The sequence below is a fragment of the Chrysemys picta genome, chromosome 7 (assembly GCF_011386835.1).
Source record: "Chrysemys picta bellii isolate R12L10 chromosome 7, ASM1138683v2, whole genome shotgun sequence".
NCBI lineage: Eukaryota > Metazoa > Chordata > Testudines > Emydidae > Chrysemys > Chrysemys picta.
In genome coordinates this window covers 54,178,409-54,194,204 of record NC_088797.1, presented here as the reverse complement: position 1 = coordinate 54,194,204, position 15,796 = coordinate 54,178,409, and the positions used below count along the sequence as shown (strand labels likewise).

At 46.7% G+C, this 15,796-nt stretch overlaps 1 protein-coding gene across 7 annotated transcripts in view; it reads left to right on the top strand.

The window, feature by feature from the left end:
- The window catches only part of LOC101945979 (uncharacterized), a 59,654-nt gene extending 44,125 nt beyond the window's left edge, over positions 1-15,529 (top strand). For 4 of the 7 annotated variants that reach the window (XM_005285633.4, XM_024107993.3, XM_042850064.2 and 1 more), the window contains 5 exons: positions 1,657-1,811; positions 3,046-3,072; positions 4,834-4,952; positions 13,692-13,811; positions 15,390-15,529. In XM_005285633.4, coding sequence (XP_005285690.1) covers positions 1,657-1,811; positions 3,046-3,072; positions 4,834-4,952; positions 13,692-13,788 — 398 coding nt within the window. In that variant the 3' untranslated portion in view covers positions 13,789-13,811; positions 15,390-15,529. Of the gene's footprint in view, positions 1-1,656; positions 1,812-3,045; positions 3,073-4,833; positions 4,953-13,691; positions 13,812-15,288 lie in introns of all 7 variants that reach the window. The other 3 variants (XM_005285634.5, XR_010589453.1, XR_010589454.1) reach the window with 3 other exon arrangements.
- Positions 15,530-15,796: the final 267 nt, after the last annotated feature.

The following is a 15,796-nucleotide window of genomic DNA, read 5'->3' as shown; positions in this document are numbered from 1 at the left end:
GTTTCATGTTACTATTATTCTATTAGTCACTATCTGTACTTCTGTTTTCCTTAAATGGGGACATTACTTTCCTATCTTGTAGAAATGTTGTGAGTTTTGATACCTTCTAACCCCTCACAGAGAGGGTGTAGTCTCAAATAGGCAAGTTCTGGTACTACCCAAATGGCCCTGCCAGTGTGGAAATACCCTTGCCAGCTTGACCTCTTATATCCAGTACATGAGAAGTCACACTGAATGTAGGATGTCATTTTGAGAATAAAATGGAGCCTTCAGGGGGCAAAAGTGCCAGAACACTGTTCAGATGTGTTCTGTCCCTGGCTTGAGGGACAGACCCCAGCATAACCCACCGCAGATCCCCAGAGGCCAGGCACCCCACTTTGGGAACCATTCTCCTAGTGTACACAAGGCCTGGTGTAGTTTTACCATATTAGCTGGTTGGGGTAAATCCTATGGGGTAACCTAGGGTGTTACCTTGACCAGCTAACATGTTTTAAAACTACAATTGCCTTGTCTACACTAGGATTTTAATATGGGTTAGCTAACATGTAGACATGGTGAGAGGAGCTAAGGGAAGTGCACTCACTAAACTGTCCTTTCAAGGAATCCAACATTCCTTAGCCCGTGTGTTAGGATAGTTCTTCATTGGCAACTTAAGATACCCAAAACAAGATGTGATTTGACCTAATGTGGGAAGCCTTAGCCCCTTGCCCCAGTTACGAGCATCCTACCATCTCAAACAGGCACAGAGCACATCCTAGCTGAGGCAGAGCTAAGCCCTATCTGTGCAGTTTGGATTCCAATGCAAACTTTCCCACAGGTTTGGAGGGACTGGGCTCAGCCTGTTATGAAAAAGACAGTCAGCTGGGAAGTTTAGATACATAGGAGGATCTGAACTAACCCAAATTCTGAGGCTGTTTGGTTACTGTGAAGTTTGGGCTTAGACCCATCTCCCAGACTATGACACCACTGCCAGTCATCCCCTGCACACAACAGACACAAGCCTTCTCAGATGTATTCAGAAAGAGAGGAGAGCCTTTTTAAGCAAGCTGTGCTCTGCTCCCCTGGTTTGGAAGGATGCTTGTCTAGATTAACACCACAGGAGATTGAATCAGTTTGGAAACAATTGAGAAATCTCCCAAGCCCTCACTCATTTCTAGAACGAAACTTGAACCCAACATTCTGAAGCCGGGATGGGCCCGAGACAGAACATGTGGATCCAGGGAATGTTTTATCTGGGGTTTTGGTCCAGGTCCATCTCCAGTTTTAAGGTTCTGAAATGCTCCAATATTTCCCTCCCTCCCACACACGCTCTTGTGGTTTCTGAACACTGAAGTCAATGGGAGCTTTGTCATTGATTTAAACAGGGCCAGGATTTCATGCCTTATATCCAAGTGAATTCCAAAATCCTCTGAGGGTGGGGTGGAGCTATCCAAATCTATCCTACCTTAGAACAGTACCTGTTCCATAGGGGATTGCAGCAGCAAAGCTAGGACATTTCTTGTTTCTTGTAAGACAAGGAACTCAGGCACTTAAAGTGGGAAAGAATGTCTCCAGCATTCTCTTTCCAAGGCTAGTAGTTCAGAGCCTCCTGATAACACTGCCCATAGGGACCCTACTGGGCCATTTGTGTGAATAAATCTGAGCACTGAATTGCAGGAAGTGACACACACCTGGAATCAGGAGATAGACAGCTGGTGCTGGGGCTCAGGAAGACCTGGAGTAAAAGGAGCAATGAGGAGAATGACCTCAGAGATGCCTATAATCTGACTGATGGCCGAGCTTTCCTGCTAAAGGACCCAACTACGAAAAAGGTGACTGATAAGCTAACACTCAGACAGACTGGCAAAGCTGTGATGACAGGGCTGAGACAGCAAGGGGAGCAACCATCAGCCAAATGCTAGGGGATCAAAGTGAGGTTTTGGAGACTGTACAAAATTAGGGACTGAGAAAAATCTGCTGAGAAATGGGAGTCAATAAGAGCTGTGGGTGCTCAGCACCAGGCCTGAAATGAGGACATCAATACACTTTATCTGTGGCTTGGAATGTGGTGGTGTAACAACAAGCCTCCAGCCCAAATTCAAACCCAACCCATGCTGATGTGACACCCTTGTGAAGTCAAAGAAACTCTGGGCGGGTGTTTTTCCTCTTCAGCGCTTTTCCATTGTTTATGGCATCTCTGCACTTTCAGGTTCTGGTGGGGATCAGAAGTGCTGGGATGCTGGGCGAGAGGCTGTAATCGCAGTGTTACAGCTTCACAGGAGAGAGAAAGCAGTGGGAATCTTACAGGAAAGTGCCTGTAGGAAGTTTCCAGCCCAAAGTTGCACACCTAAGTGGTTCAGATTGTTTGCATGAGCTTCAGAGACACATTCAAGGCTTGATCCTGAAAGGTGCTGCATGCTCTGGCCCTAACCCAGCAAAGCATTTAAGCACAACCTTAACATTAAGCGCATGAGAAACCCTTGTGATTTCAGTGGGGTGCAGGATCAAGCTCTCACAATTTAGGTGCCTATTGAAACAGAACTGTTCAGAGATCCTATTATTATTGACATGTGGATTCCATTAAAACACAATCAGCATTTTCCACACCACCACATTTCACCTTTCTACTGTCTCCATGGGATACTCAGCAATCAGAATGGGAAATGCAGCATTAAATGTAACTGCAGGTGGTAAATGCTGATCTTCGTCAGTCACCCGAAAGTACTTCATCCTCAATCTAAGTGAAAGTAAAGCGAAAAATCAGAGCTAGGATACACTTACGTTATTGTAGTTATGTCAGCAGGGCCTGGTAGAGCCATCCAAGATGTGCTAGGCGCTGTCTACTTGAGCTTACAGTCCTAATAGACATGAAAGACAAAGGGTGGGAGTAAGGAAGGCGTATGATCCCCATTTTACTGATGGAGGATAGAGAGATGGATTGACTTGATCATGATGAAGCAGGGAGTGTGTGGCAGAGCTGGGGAACTGAGCCCAGGCTAGTGCCCTTTCCACAAGATCAGCCCTCGCTCCGGCTAATTCTGATTTTTCTTTTGCCTTTGTTTTCAGAGGGCTGACCTCGGTAAGAGTATCCCAGTAAGTACTGACGTCGTTACATGTATTTCCCTTCCACATAGTATTTCTAATATCAGTATTTATTATGCGTGTTATCAATCATAGTACCTAGCAGCCCCAGTCATGACCCAGGAGCCCATGGTGCTAGGTGCCGTACACACACAGAACAAAAAAGACGATCCTTGTCCCCAAAAGTTTACAGCCTAGTAATAGAGCCAATAGTGCCACAGTCCCATCTGCTGATTGTTACCCCTTCTGAGTGTTCTTCACTGGAGTTGCCTCAGCCGTCCTCCATCCTCACTACAGATAACACAGTTGCCCAATGCATCCTTCACAAGGAAAGAGATTGAACAATTTGTATTGGGTCTTTCTTTAATGTAGACAGTGTAAGCTTTTCTGAGCAGAGGCTATCATATACTCTATGTTTGTACAGTGTCTAACACAATGGGACCCCAACCTAGCTGAGGTCTTCAGACCCTACTACAATATAGCAATGGTGATTTGCTATTTTAGCTATTATCCTGGCCTCACTTAAAAAAAGTTAACTTGGTATCAGTTAAACTAATATTTCAATCTTCATCTGAACCTACGACAGATGGTATGAAACTTAGTAGACCCTGAATAAGCTTAACAGTGATAAAGTCTCCTCTCCTGAACTTGTTGTGCAACACTGGTATGTGCTGGTGAATAGTTGTCTGATTCCACTCCAGAGGTGGCTGCAATTCAGTGCTTTCTGCACTCTATTACATAGCATATTAAAGCACTTCAGGAGTCTTTCAATTAACATGGGAAACATTTTTCTTCTCTTTCAAAGGTTTCCTAGCAATGGCTCTGGGAATTTTATAACAAGGTGGTGTTGGACATCAAGGCTTTTGAAACAGGAGTAACAAAAGGGGTACCCCATGAGAACTTAGGATGAGTTCAGCCCCAGATGGAACATTAGAAAACTGTTAACAAGAGGCCTTGATTTGTTAAAAATAAAAACAGATTGTAATAAGCATTTAGAAATGAAGTTTTGAATTGGCGTGGGTTGCTGATATGAAAGGAAAAAAATCTGGGCCTGATTCTCATCTCATTTACATCAGTATAAACCAAGAGCAGTTCTACTGAAACCAGTTGAGTTACACCAGTGTAACCAACACTAGGGTAAATGAGACAGGAGTCAGGCTGTGATTTTTAGGATGATTTTTTTTGTAAAGCCTCCCTGGGTAGGTGTAAGTGGGCAAGGAACCAAATCAGTTGAACTATTTTTGTCCTTCAGAGAGTTAAACAATGAGGTGAAATGTGCCTTAAGGCAGCTCCCCAGCACCACCCACCAACCACCAACTACCTTTCACTCTCTAAAACATTAACTTGGAAAGATCTATCATGGGCACAGCAATGTAACTGGGGGAAAATGGCAGTAGTAGAAATTTATTGGAGGCTACAGGAACCTCTACCTCCATGTCATGTTCAAGCCACACTACATAATGGTCATAACTGCAGACTGAATACCAAGGGGGGGAAATTGCTAACTCTAAAGTCTGTGGAATAATCTCCAAAGGACTATTATAAATCAATTTGTTTGACCTGAAACTAGACAACTAATTTTTTTGAAAAAAGAATAGTCCTGTATTGGCACCAAGAGGGACAATAACTCTGATGTTCTGGCTAAGTTAGTATTTTAAGCAGAAATCTCCCCTCTAAATCAGTCATCCTGGAAGCACCCTTTAGTACTGCCCACTGGACAGGGAATTTTCTCTAGGTATCAGCCTAAGTTGTGGTTTGGTTTGCACTGCCCAGGATGAAAGCCACGCTTGGGGCAGAATGAGGGATCTCATGAAGAAGACCAGGCTGAGGAACCAGAGCAAGTTGGGACTGTCATCGGCAGCTCTGAAGAGGTCCTGCCCACAGCTCTACAGGTAGTACCTGCCAGGACTGGGATGTTCATGAGAGTCTTTAGTTTGTAATTGAGAGGATGCAGTGAGGGGGCTTAATGAAGATTTCTCTATGACTGCTCATGGCAGGAGAGTACTTTTCTGAACCTGACAACTCCCTCCTCATCTCTAGCCATTGCAGTTTGCTGCTAGTTCTGGTAAAGGTACAAGTTATTTGTGTCTTCTCTTGTCCAGCCAATTTAAATTTCCACCTGGCCTGTAAAGATTTCCTGCTGTGCCGTGTGAATGCCATTGGATAACATTGAAGTGCTGTAAAAAAGATCCTTTTCCCTAACATGGCAGAGGAACCTTCGGACTCCTGGACAGTCCACCTGAGACATCCAGCGCGTAACTGGCCAGGGCCAATTCAAATCCAGCCCATACACCAATTTTTATTCCAAATCCTTTTGAGCTATATGCTGCCTTCAATCCCCCGATGCGTCTCCATTCAAGGGGAATGGTAACCCCATGTTGTACCCAATCTAGTTCAGAGATGCAGAGTGGAAAAATCAGAATTGGTGTAAAGATTTCCATTCAACTGAGCAGCAGATAATCATTTGCTGACTATGTGTATACTTGGATGGTTTCTATTCATCGTTATGGTTGGGTAATTGGGCAGAAAGCAGAGCATCCCACCTCTGCTAGGTAACCTATGCTGGTCCCTTGGATGGGCACTAATAACACATTCACTTTATATTACATGGCCTATCTCTACATATCACCATGCAGTATGGGTGAGTCAAATACTATGGGTACGTATACAGTATGAAATTAATTCGAAATTATTCTATTCGAATTTTCTGAAGCAATTTTGTACATTCAGTGTTGTGTGTCCCCACTAAAGCACGTGAATTTGGCGGAGTGCATCCACAGTACCGAGGCTAACATCGAATGTCGGAATGGTGCACTGTGGGTAGCTATCCCACAGTTCCCGAAGTCCCCACCGCCCACTGGAATTCTGGGTTAAGCTCCCAGTGCATGATGGGGCAAAAAAATTCTCGTGGGTGTTTCCGGGTGTGTGTCGTCACTCGCTCCTCCCTCCGTGAAAGCTACGGCAGACGCCATACTGCCAGCAGATGGTGCAGTGCGGTGCACCATCTGTCTTCTGGTACTATGAATCCACCTCGCATGTCCTCTTGTGTTTCTATCTACTCTTTTATCTAACCATTTCCCGCCTTTTTTCGGCCATCATGAACCGAGCAGCACAGTTTCCTCTGCTCTCCCACTCTTGCAGCACTTGCTAATTTCTCCATGTTGTCTATCCTGGGCTCCTGTGGAAACTACAGAAGGCAACAATTTCCCGCTGTTTTTTGGCCATCGTGAACTAAGCCACACAGCTTCCGCCGCAAACTCTGCTCTCCCGCACTTGCAGCTCTAGAGAGCTTCCCACCTCCGTGAAAGCTACAGAAGACAACCATTTACTGCCTTTTATCGGCCATCTTGAATCGAACAGCTCTCCTATGTTTTGCGCCCTTTTTCCAGGATTACCCGTGCAGGGCGCCATAGCGTGGTAAGCATGGAGCCCGCTCAGATCTCCGCTGCAGTTTTGACCATTGTAAATACCTCGCGCATTATCCAGCAGTATGTGCAGTACCTGCAAAACCCAGGAAGCGACGACAACGCGATTACTATACTGATGAGGACATGGACACAGACGTTCCTAGAAGCACGACATTTGGCGATTGGGAGATCATGGTGGCATTGGGCCAGGTTCATGCCGTGGAACGCCAATTCTGGGCCCAGGAAACAAGCACAGACTGGTGGGACCGCATAGTGTTGCAGATCTGGGATGATTCCCAGTGGCTGCGAAACTTTCGTATGCGTAGGGCCACTTTCATGGAACTTTGTGACTTGCTGTCCTCTGCCCTGAAGCGCAAAGACACCAAAATGAGAGCAGCCCTCACAGTTGAGAAGCAAGTGGCCATAGCACTGGAAGCTTGCAATGCCCGACAGCTACCAATCAGTCGGGAATCAGTTTGGAGTGGGCAAATCTACTGTGGGGGCTGCTGTGCTGCAAGTAGCCAAGGCAATCATTGACCTGCTGCTATTAAGGATAGTGACTTTGGGAAATGTGCAGACCATTGTGGATGGCTTTAATGCACTGGGGTTCCCTAACTGCAGTGGGGAGATAGACAGAACGCATATCCCTATCTTGGCCCCGGCACACCGGGGCGGCCAGTACATAAACTGTACTTTTCCATGGTGCTTCAAGCACTGGTGGATCACAAGGGACGTTTCACTGACATCAACGTGGGATGGCCAGGAAAGATGCATGACGCACGCATCTTCAGGAATTCTGGTCTGTTTGAACAGCTGCAGGAAGGGACTTACTTCCCAGACCAGAAAATTACTGTTGGGGATGTTGAAATGCCTACAGTTATCCTTGGGGACCCAGCCTACCCCTTAATGCCATGACTCATGAAGCCGTACACAGGCACCCTGGACAGTAGTAAGGAGCAGTTCGACTATAGGCTGAGCAAGTGCAGAATGGTGGTAGAATGTGCTTTTGGACATTTGAAAGCGCCCTGGCGCAGTTTACTGACTCGGTTAGATCTCAGCAATATTCCAATTGTAATTGCTGCTTGTTGTGTGCGCCACAATATCTGTGAGAGTAAGGGGGAGCCATTTATGGCGGGGTGGGAGGTTGAGGCAACTCGCCTGGTGGCCAATTTCGCACAGCCAGACACCAGGGCGGTTAGAAGAGTACAGGAGGGCGCGCTGGGCATCAGAGAAGCTTTGAAAACCAGTTTCATGACTGGCCAGGCTACGGTGTGACAGTTGTGTTTGTTTCTCTTGAAGTTACCTGCCCCCTATATATATATGAAAGGAAATAAAGTCACAGTTGTTTAAAAACCCTTTTTTATTATTTGTTGCAAAATACATTGAGAGAAATCAGAAGGTAGAGGGGGGAGGGGGAAATTGGGTTAGGGGGGTGGAGGAGGAGGGAAGGACAAGTCCAGAAACCAAATCAAAAGTTTGCATATGCCAACTTTCTGCTGCCTGGGCGATCCTCTGGGTTGAGTGTGTGGGTCCTTGTAGCCTCCCCACTCACGTTCTTGGGCGTCTGGGTGAGGAGGCTATGGAACTTGGGGAGGAGGGAGGGCAGTTATACAGGGGCTGCAGCGGCAGTCTGTGGTCTTGCTGCCTTTCCTGCATTTGATCCACCGTACAGCGGAGCATGTCAGTTTGCTCCCCCATGAGCTTGACCATAGCGTCCTGCCTGCTCTCATCGCGCGCGTCCCTCCTCTCTTTGTGTTCCTGTAATGCTTTACGGGACTCCGCAATTGTTTGCCTCCACACATTCAGCTGGGCCCTATCAGTGTGGGAGGACTGCATGAGCTCGGCGAACATGTCGTCCCAAGTTTGTTTTTTCCGCCTTCTAATCTGGACCAGCCTCTGAGACAGAGTAGATAGGGGCCAAGTTGAAACATTTGCACCTGCGGGAGGACAAAAAGGGAGGGTAGTATTTTAAAAGATACATTTCATCATGAAACAGGCAATTCATAGTACACAGCACATGTTCTTTCTGTACAAGTTAGCATTTTGCCTCTTATACTGAAGTGCCTGCCACTTTGGTGTGAGTATGCCATCACACATGGGCAACAGAATTCAGCTTGCAGGCAGTCTAGGGGCACGCGGGGTTCTGCTTCTTCCACATTCATTTCAATGCTTTCAAACTGCTGGGCCCCCTTTCCCATAGCAAGCAATGCCTGGTGGGTTTGCCATATAAAAGGAGGGTCTGTGGGCTCTCTGGGATGATCGCTTCACACAACACCCCCCTCCCACACCCTGCACCCTCCGTGTGGCTCCGATGAGCCTCTGAGCAGGGATAAGCCCTTTAAACTAAACGCGAACAGCCCAGTGCGGCTGGGTTTCACCCCCCACCGCGTGGCTCCCATCAGGCTCTCACTCACCAGAAATACCTTCTCCAGGGTCATGGTCCGGGAGCCCACCTTGGGAGTGGTAGGAGGCTATTGGCTCCAGCGTTAAGAATAGTTCCTGGCTAGGGAGGAAAACGGATTCCCTACTTACCGCCTGTGCACTGTCCTCCTCCTCCTCCTCCTCTTCGTCCTCCAATAACTCATCCTCCTCACTCCATGCAACTCCCCCCTTGCAGGTGTCCACGGACAGTGGTGGGGTAGTGGTGGTGTCACCCCACATAATTGCATGCAGCTCACAGTAGAAGCGGAATGTATGGGGCTGTAACTCAGAGCACCCGTTCGCCTCCCTGTCTTTTTGGTACGCTTGCTTAGCTCCTTGATTTTTGTATGACACTGCTCTGTGTCCCTGGAGTAGCCTCTTTCTGTCATGGCCCTGCAGACTTTAGCGTACATATTTGCATTCCTTTTTTTGGAACGTAGTTCTGCCATAACAGATTCATCTCCCCAACATGCGATGAGATCCAGTACCTCCCATTCGGACCATGCTGGAGCTCATCTGCGAATCCGGGACTGCGTGATCTCCTGTGATGGTGGACTCTGCATGGTCACCTGTGATGGTGACTGTGCTGATGGTCACCTTTGCTGATGGTGACCAAACAGGCAATGAAATTCAAAAGGTCCCGGGGCTTTTCCTGCTCACTTGGCTAGTGCATCGGAGTTGAGAGTGTTGTCCAGAGCGGTCACAAGGAAGCATTCTGGGACAGCTCCCGGAGGCCAATAACCTTGAATTGTGTCCACAATACCTTTAACCCGGGATTGCGATCTCGATTTAAGTGCTCCTCCTCTTGCCGAGGTGGAGTACGGAAATCGGATTAAAGAGCCCTTTAAATAGAAAAAAACAGTTTAATCGTGTGGACGGAATCTTTTTTTTTTTTTTAATTAACTCGGCTAATTCCGAAATAACTGACTAGTGTAGACCAGGCCTATGACACCACTGCCAGTCATCCTCTGCATGGATGTTCCTTTAGTTATCCAAGCTCTCTCATCTGTTTTAATGAATATCTGTTGCTTTGTGTATATAACTGGGTAACAGGAAAAGCCTGGATATCTTACTCACAAGGGTGGGAGGATTACATGGCACAGTGCAACCTTCCCATGTTTTTTCAGCTGGGGACTCAGTAGTATTGACAGCAATTGTTGCAAAGAATGCAGGCTATTTTCAATTTTCAGCTGGCAGAACAGCTGTTTAACTCAGGAATGTCCCAGTGTTCTGGGAGGTAGGGTGCACCTACATTATGAAGACACATTTGAATTAGGATCCATGTAGTTACAGCTGGAAAATCCTCTAATGGTTCACAGAATGGCTTTCCCAGCTGGAAAAAACTTGGTGTGGGACCAAATCCACGTAACAGGCAAGCTTCCTGCTATTGTTTGGGAAACCGAAACAAATACAAAGCAGGAAGAAATCAAACAGCTTCAGCTAAAGTATGTGGCATGGGCAAATCAGCCAGGGAGAAAACACAACCCATCCTGAACCTTCACTCCAAGCTTGTATTGGACCCAAACTGCATTTAGGGTTCAAAAGAGTTCTGGCTACATCTGTCTCTTTCTGACTGTAAGATCCTACCTGGTCTTTGGCCTGCTCTGTGCAGTGCTGAGAATATCACCAGTGCTCCATAAATAAGAATTATGCTGGTGTACTTCAGCATAGCTCCACTGAAGGCAATGGGAGCAGCTGAGGACTGGGTCCCATAGTTCTTTATACAATTGTTTTATCACTGCTGCACTTACTGGTTTCAGCTGGGACCCAGTGGAAATGCTGGGATACCTCAAGAACAGACAGTATGTCTCATCTGGATAGAACTGGGAAGCACCAGAAATATGTTGATTTTCCACTCCTGTTCCTTCCATTAAATCCCTCTCCCCACTCCAAGCCCACTGTTGACCCCTTTCCTCCCCATTTCCAGCTCCCCATCCACTCTCAGTCCTTCACCCCCACTTCTCCTCACCATACTCACACAGCTCTCCTGCGCTCTTTGGGGATGCACTTCCTGCAGCCACTGATGGAGGCAGTGACATGGCTCAGCAAGAAGAGATGGCTAGGCTAGATTCAGCAGCAAAGGCAAAGCACCCCCTCCTGGTGGAAGAGCAGGGTTTATGCCTGACCAGCATTTACGAACAACAAAGTATTTTTATATTTTTAAAATCTGGGGACTATGGCTCTTTTACAAACGCCTGGGGTTTGGCCCCAGCCCAATCTCCACTGGGACCACAGCTATGGGAAATGGAGCATTAGACCTTTATCCCATTTGTAAATACAGTGAAACTGTAATGATCTAATCTTCACTTATCCTAACTTCCCCAGCATCTGAAATAGGGTCAAGTCTCCTGTGATATTGAACTGAAGTAAGCTAGACCTTAATTTCCTCCAGGACCGCAAGCTCGTGCTTGGGGCAGCAGATTCTATGGGGCGGCATTCCGCCCAATCCTAGGGCGGCACGGCCGCTTTTTTTGTTTTTGTTTGTTTGTTTTGTTCGCCGATCCAGCCGCCCTGTAGGGGGCGGTGGCACAGAGGAGGGGAGCGCCCTGCTGGGAGTGGGCTGCACACTCCGTCTGCCCCAGCCGGTGCCAGGTCTGTAGCAAGCCCGGCAGGGCAGCCCGCGTCCTTCCCCCCCCGCTGACCGGAGCGGCGTGGAGCCCTCCCGGCAGGCGGCGCAGCAGTCAGGGCCATGTGGCGAGTGCCCCGCTGAAGCCCTGGCCACCCACCTTCTCTCTCTCCCCCCGCTAGCTGGGGCACATCTGCAGTGCAGGGAGTCCCCGTGCACAGTGGCTCCAGCCACCCAGCAGGGGTTTTTTTTTTTCCTGCTTTGCCACTCCGGCCGTGCTGCAGGGTTTTTTTTTTTTTTTTGCTTTGCTGTTCTGGCTGCCCCGATTTTTTTTTTTTTTTTTTTGCTTGGGGCAGCAAAAAAGCCAGAGCCAGCCCTGATTTCCTCTACTAACAGATAGCTCCCAGGGAAGTGAAGACTGGTAGCTTTTTACACTTAGTCCCACTTGAGTTATTCAGGCAAATAGGGAAAGTCGCTTTGTTTTTGTTTTTTCACTTAGGTCAAAGCAAATCCCCTTTCATGGGCCCATTCTGGTTATGATGAATGATCTGCTCTGAGGTGTTTTCACAACTGCAAAAGAATTCTCCTATTAGAAAAGGAACACGTTGCTTTACATAGCAAAAGATGGGCTCCTGCAAAGGCAAACCCTTGGCCACGAGCAATGTGGTGTGCCTCATAATGTCCAAAACAGACTGATTTTTGTATATGCAGTTCTCATACTGATTCTTTACTCACGTAGGGCGAAATTCACCCCTGTGCACATAGCCTATCCATCACTAGGGAATTCAAGTGGTGCACAGACCTGGGTCTGGTCCTCAGGAAAGGAGTGAAGAGATCATTCCTAATCCCTTTCTCTTTGGCTGGTTTATTGGATTTAAGATGTTCTAAAGTCATATGTGAACTTCACACAGTCAAATATTTGCTCCAGACAAATAGCTAAACATTGGTGCTTCTTCCAAAATCATGGGTAGAATCCAATCTTAGGCGTGGAAATCTGGGCTGGAAATCTGCCTTGGTATTTTTACTGCCCCCATCACCATGGTATCTGAGCACCATATCTGCCTCCATCACCATATAGCACCGTAAAGCCCTTAGGAGTAGTCTATGATTTGATCTGAATAGTCACCTCTTCTAGGGTGACCAAATAGCAAGTGTGAAATATGGGGACAGGGGATGGGGGGTAATAGGCGCCTACATAAGACAAAGCCTTGAATATCGGGACTGTTCCTATAAAATCAGGACATCTGGTCACCCTAACCTCTTCCCCCACTCCAGGGGCAAGTAGGGTTCCGTAGCACGACTGCTTTCTATCCTACTCTTTCTTAGCCCACTGAGGATAGGCAGAGTGCCAGAATAGGCTCTCACAGCATCTCCAATATGTCCTTCTGGGAGAGCTACAAATACAGCAAGAGCAGCTTCTCTCAGGGCTAGAGCCCAGAAGCAGCCATGAAAATTAAAAGTAATGGAATCTCCCTAGCTATTTTCAGGGGCATCTGAGGTTTTCTGAAGCAAGCCCACAAGCCTTTAGAGGTGCACAGCTCACTAAACCTGTCTAGAGCTGGATCTGAGCTGTGACTTTTTTGGGTGGGGGGGATGACCCACTCACTATTGATTTTTCTGTCTATGTACATATGAACATTTTCATTTTCAAAAAAAGTCTTTAAAAAAGTTCAAAAAATTTCAGCTGGCTCAGCAACGATCTTTCACCAGCCCACTGTGCCTGATCCAAAGCCCACCAAAATCAGTGGGAATCTTTATGGTGACTTCAATGGGCCCTTCAATCAGGTTGTACACACATCAAAAAAACTGAAGCTAAGACTGATCCAAATAATCAGATATCTTGCCCCTCCAAAGAGCATTTTTCTGCCCACCAAAAGAACTGGATTTTTAAAGGTGAAACTTCCCAACAATAGGGTTGATTTGATATTTTCTGCCTGTCACTCCCCACCCCGCATGTGGGGACATACTGCGTATTTTCCTGCAGATGGTATTTGTGTCAGCCTGTTTGTTATGCTGGGACTCATGGCCCAGCAAAAACATTTTATAGCCTCCATTTTTGGATGCTGCCACAAATATTTTGACAGCATGTGTTTTGAAAATTTAGGCTGGAGCTGGAGAAAATAACAGATCTGGATGTAGCTCAGATGTGTGCATGTAGGCCCAGTGTAATATGTGCAAAAACACAACCACATGTTCTGAGTCCTATAAACATTAATAGCATTTTCCCATTGGTTTAGGCCAGAGGTTAAGACTTCGGATCGGAGGAAGATGGAGAGGAACTCCATGATTGTTCTGGGGCAAAGCACAAAGAATGAAAACATCTGGCCTTTCTGAGCATCTGAATCCAATGGACCAAGGTAAAAGAGTTATCAGGGAGGAGGCTTTTTCCTTCCTCCAGCATCCCATTACCAAGTTATGTTTCCATGGGCAAAGACTTGGGTAAGGTCTGATTGCTGTAAATAGTAACTAAGCCCATGGAACTACTGTCATTTACAAGAGCTGAGGATCTGGCCCATGTATATTTATTTTAAAATGAAGACTAATTTGGGGTAAAACGACCTAGATTTTTAAGGCCAGAAAGGAACAACAGGTAATGATCAATGGCTCAATGTATAGTTGGCAGCCGGTTTGCCCCAGGAATCTGTCATGGGGCCGGTTTTGTTCAACATCTTCATTAATGATCTGGATGATGGGATGGATTTCACCCTCAGCAAGTTCACATATGACACTAACCTGGGGGGAGAGGTAGATACACTGTAGGGTAGGGATAGGATCCAGAGAGACCTAGACAAATTGGAAGATTGAGCTAAAAGAAATCTGATGAAGTTCAACAAGGGCAAGTGCAGAGTTCTGCACTTAGGATGGAAGAATCCCATGCACCACTACAGGCTGGGGACTGACTGACTAAGTGGCAGTTCTGCAGAAAAGGGCCTGGGGATTACAGTGGACGAGCAGCTGGATGTGAGTCAACACTGTGACCTTGTTGCCAAAAAGGCTAACTGCATATTGGGCTTCATTAGTAGGAGCATTGCCAGCAGATCGAGGGAAGTGATTATTCCCCTGTATTCGGCACTGGTGAGGCCACATCTGGAGTATTGTGTCTAATTTTGGTCCCCCCACTACAGAAAGGATGTGGACAAATTGGAGAGAGTCCAGTGGAGGGCAACGAAAATGATTAGGAGGCTGGGGCACATGACTTATGAGGAGAGGCTGAGGGAACTGGCTTATTTAGTCTGCAGAAGAGAAGAGTGAGGGGGTTTTGATAGCAGCCTTCAACTACCTGAAGGGGGGTTCCAAAGAGGATGAAGCTTAGCTATTTCTCAGTGGTGGCAGATGACAGAACAAGAAGCAATGGTCTCAAGTTGCAGTTGGGGTAGTCTAGGTTGGATATTAGGAAACACTATTTCACTAGGAGGGTGGTGAATCATTGGAATGGGTTTCCTAGGAAGATGGTGGAATCTCCATCCTTAGAGGTTTTTAAGGCCAGCTTGACAAAGCCCTGGCTGGGATGATTTAGTTGTGGTTGGTCCTGCTTTGAGCAGGGGGTTGGATTAGATGACCTCCTGAGGTCTCCTCCAACCCTAATCTTCTATGATTCTATGAACATTCTGATCATATTGTCTGCCCTCCTGTACAACTCAGGCCTGAGATACTCATCCAGCAATCCCTGCATTAAATGCACTAACTTGCCATTGAACTAGAGCGTATATTTTAGAGTGACATCCAATCTTGCTTGAAAGATTCTAAGTGATGGAGAATCCACCCCATCCCTCAGCTCTTGAGAGCATCCCCATATTCAAATCTGAATAGAAACGGATTCATCCCATTCTCTAGGTCTGTGATGGAAAAGCAATTGACTGTAAGGGAGAAGAGTGCCTCCCTTTCTGTTCTCCCCCATGAGCTGCTACATTCCACGGCCTACATTCTTGTTTCAGAGGTAAATGAACTGGGGCGCTGCTGGACATGAAATTGAAAACCACGAGGCTACATTGCGCAGACCAAGCTCTACAGCAGGATCAGCATCAAGGCAGCAGGGAGGGAGGAGAGATAAAAGAAAGATTTGCTGAAGGGCAGGGTGCTCAGCTGTACTAGAGTTTACTCTTGACATGAATGTAAAAGTGAACTTAAAACAATGCTATATACCGGGAATATAGTTACCATCTCAGCAATAATAACCAAGCAGATTTGATACAATTTCATAAACAAGCTACCTTAAGTCCTCCTGCTTGTGAAGTATTATTGATCTCCTGGGCTTTATTCAGCAGAAAGAGGTTAAACCCTCATAGAACACCAGTGCTTTAAGGAAAAACAAAGATTGGGAGACTACATGTAGTAGACACTG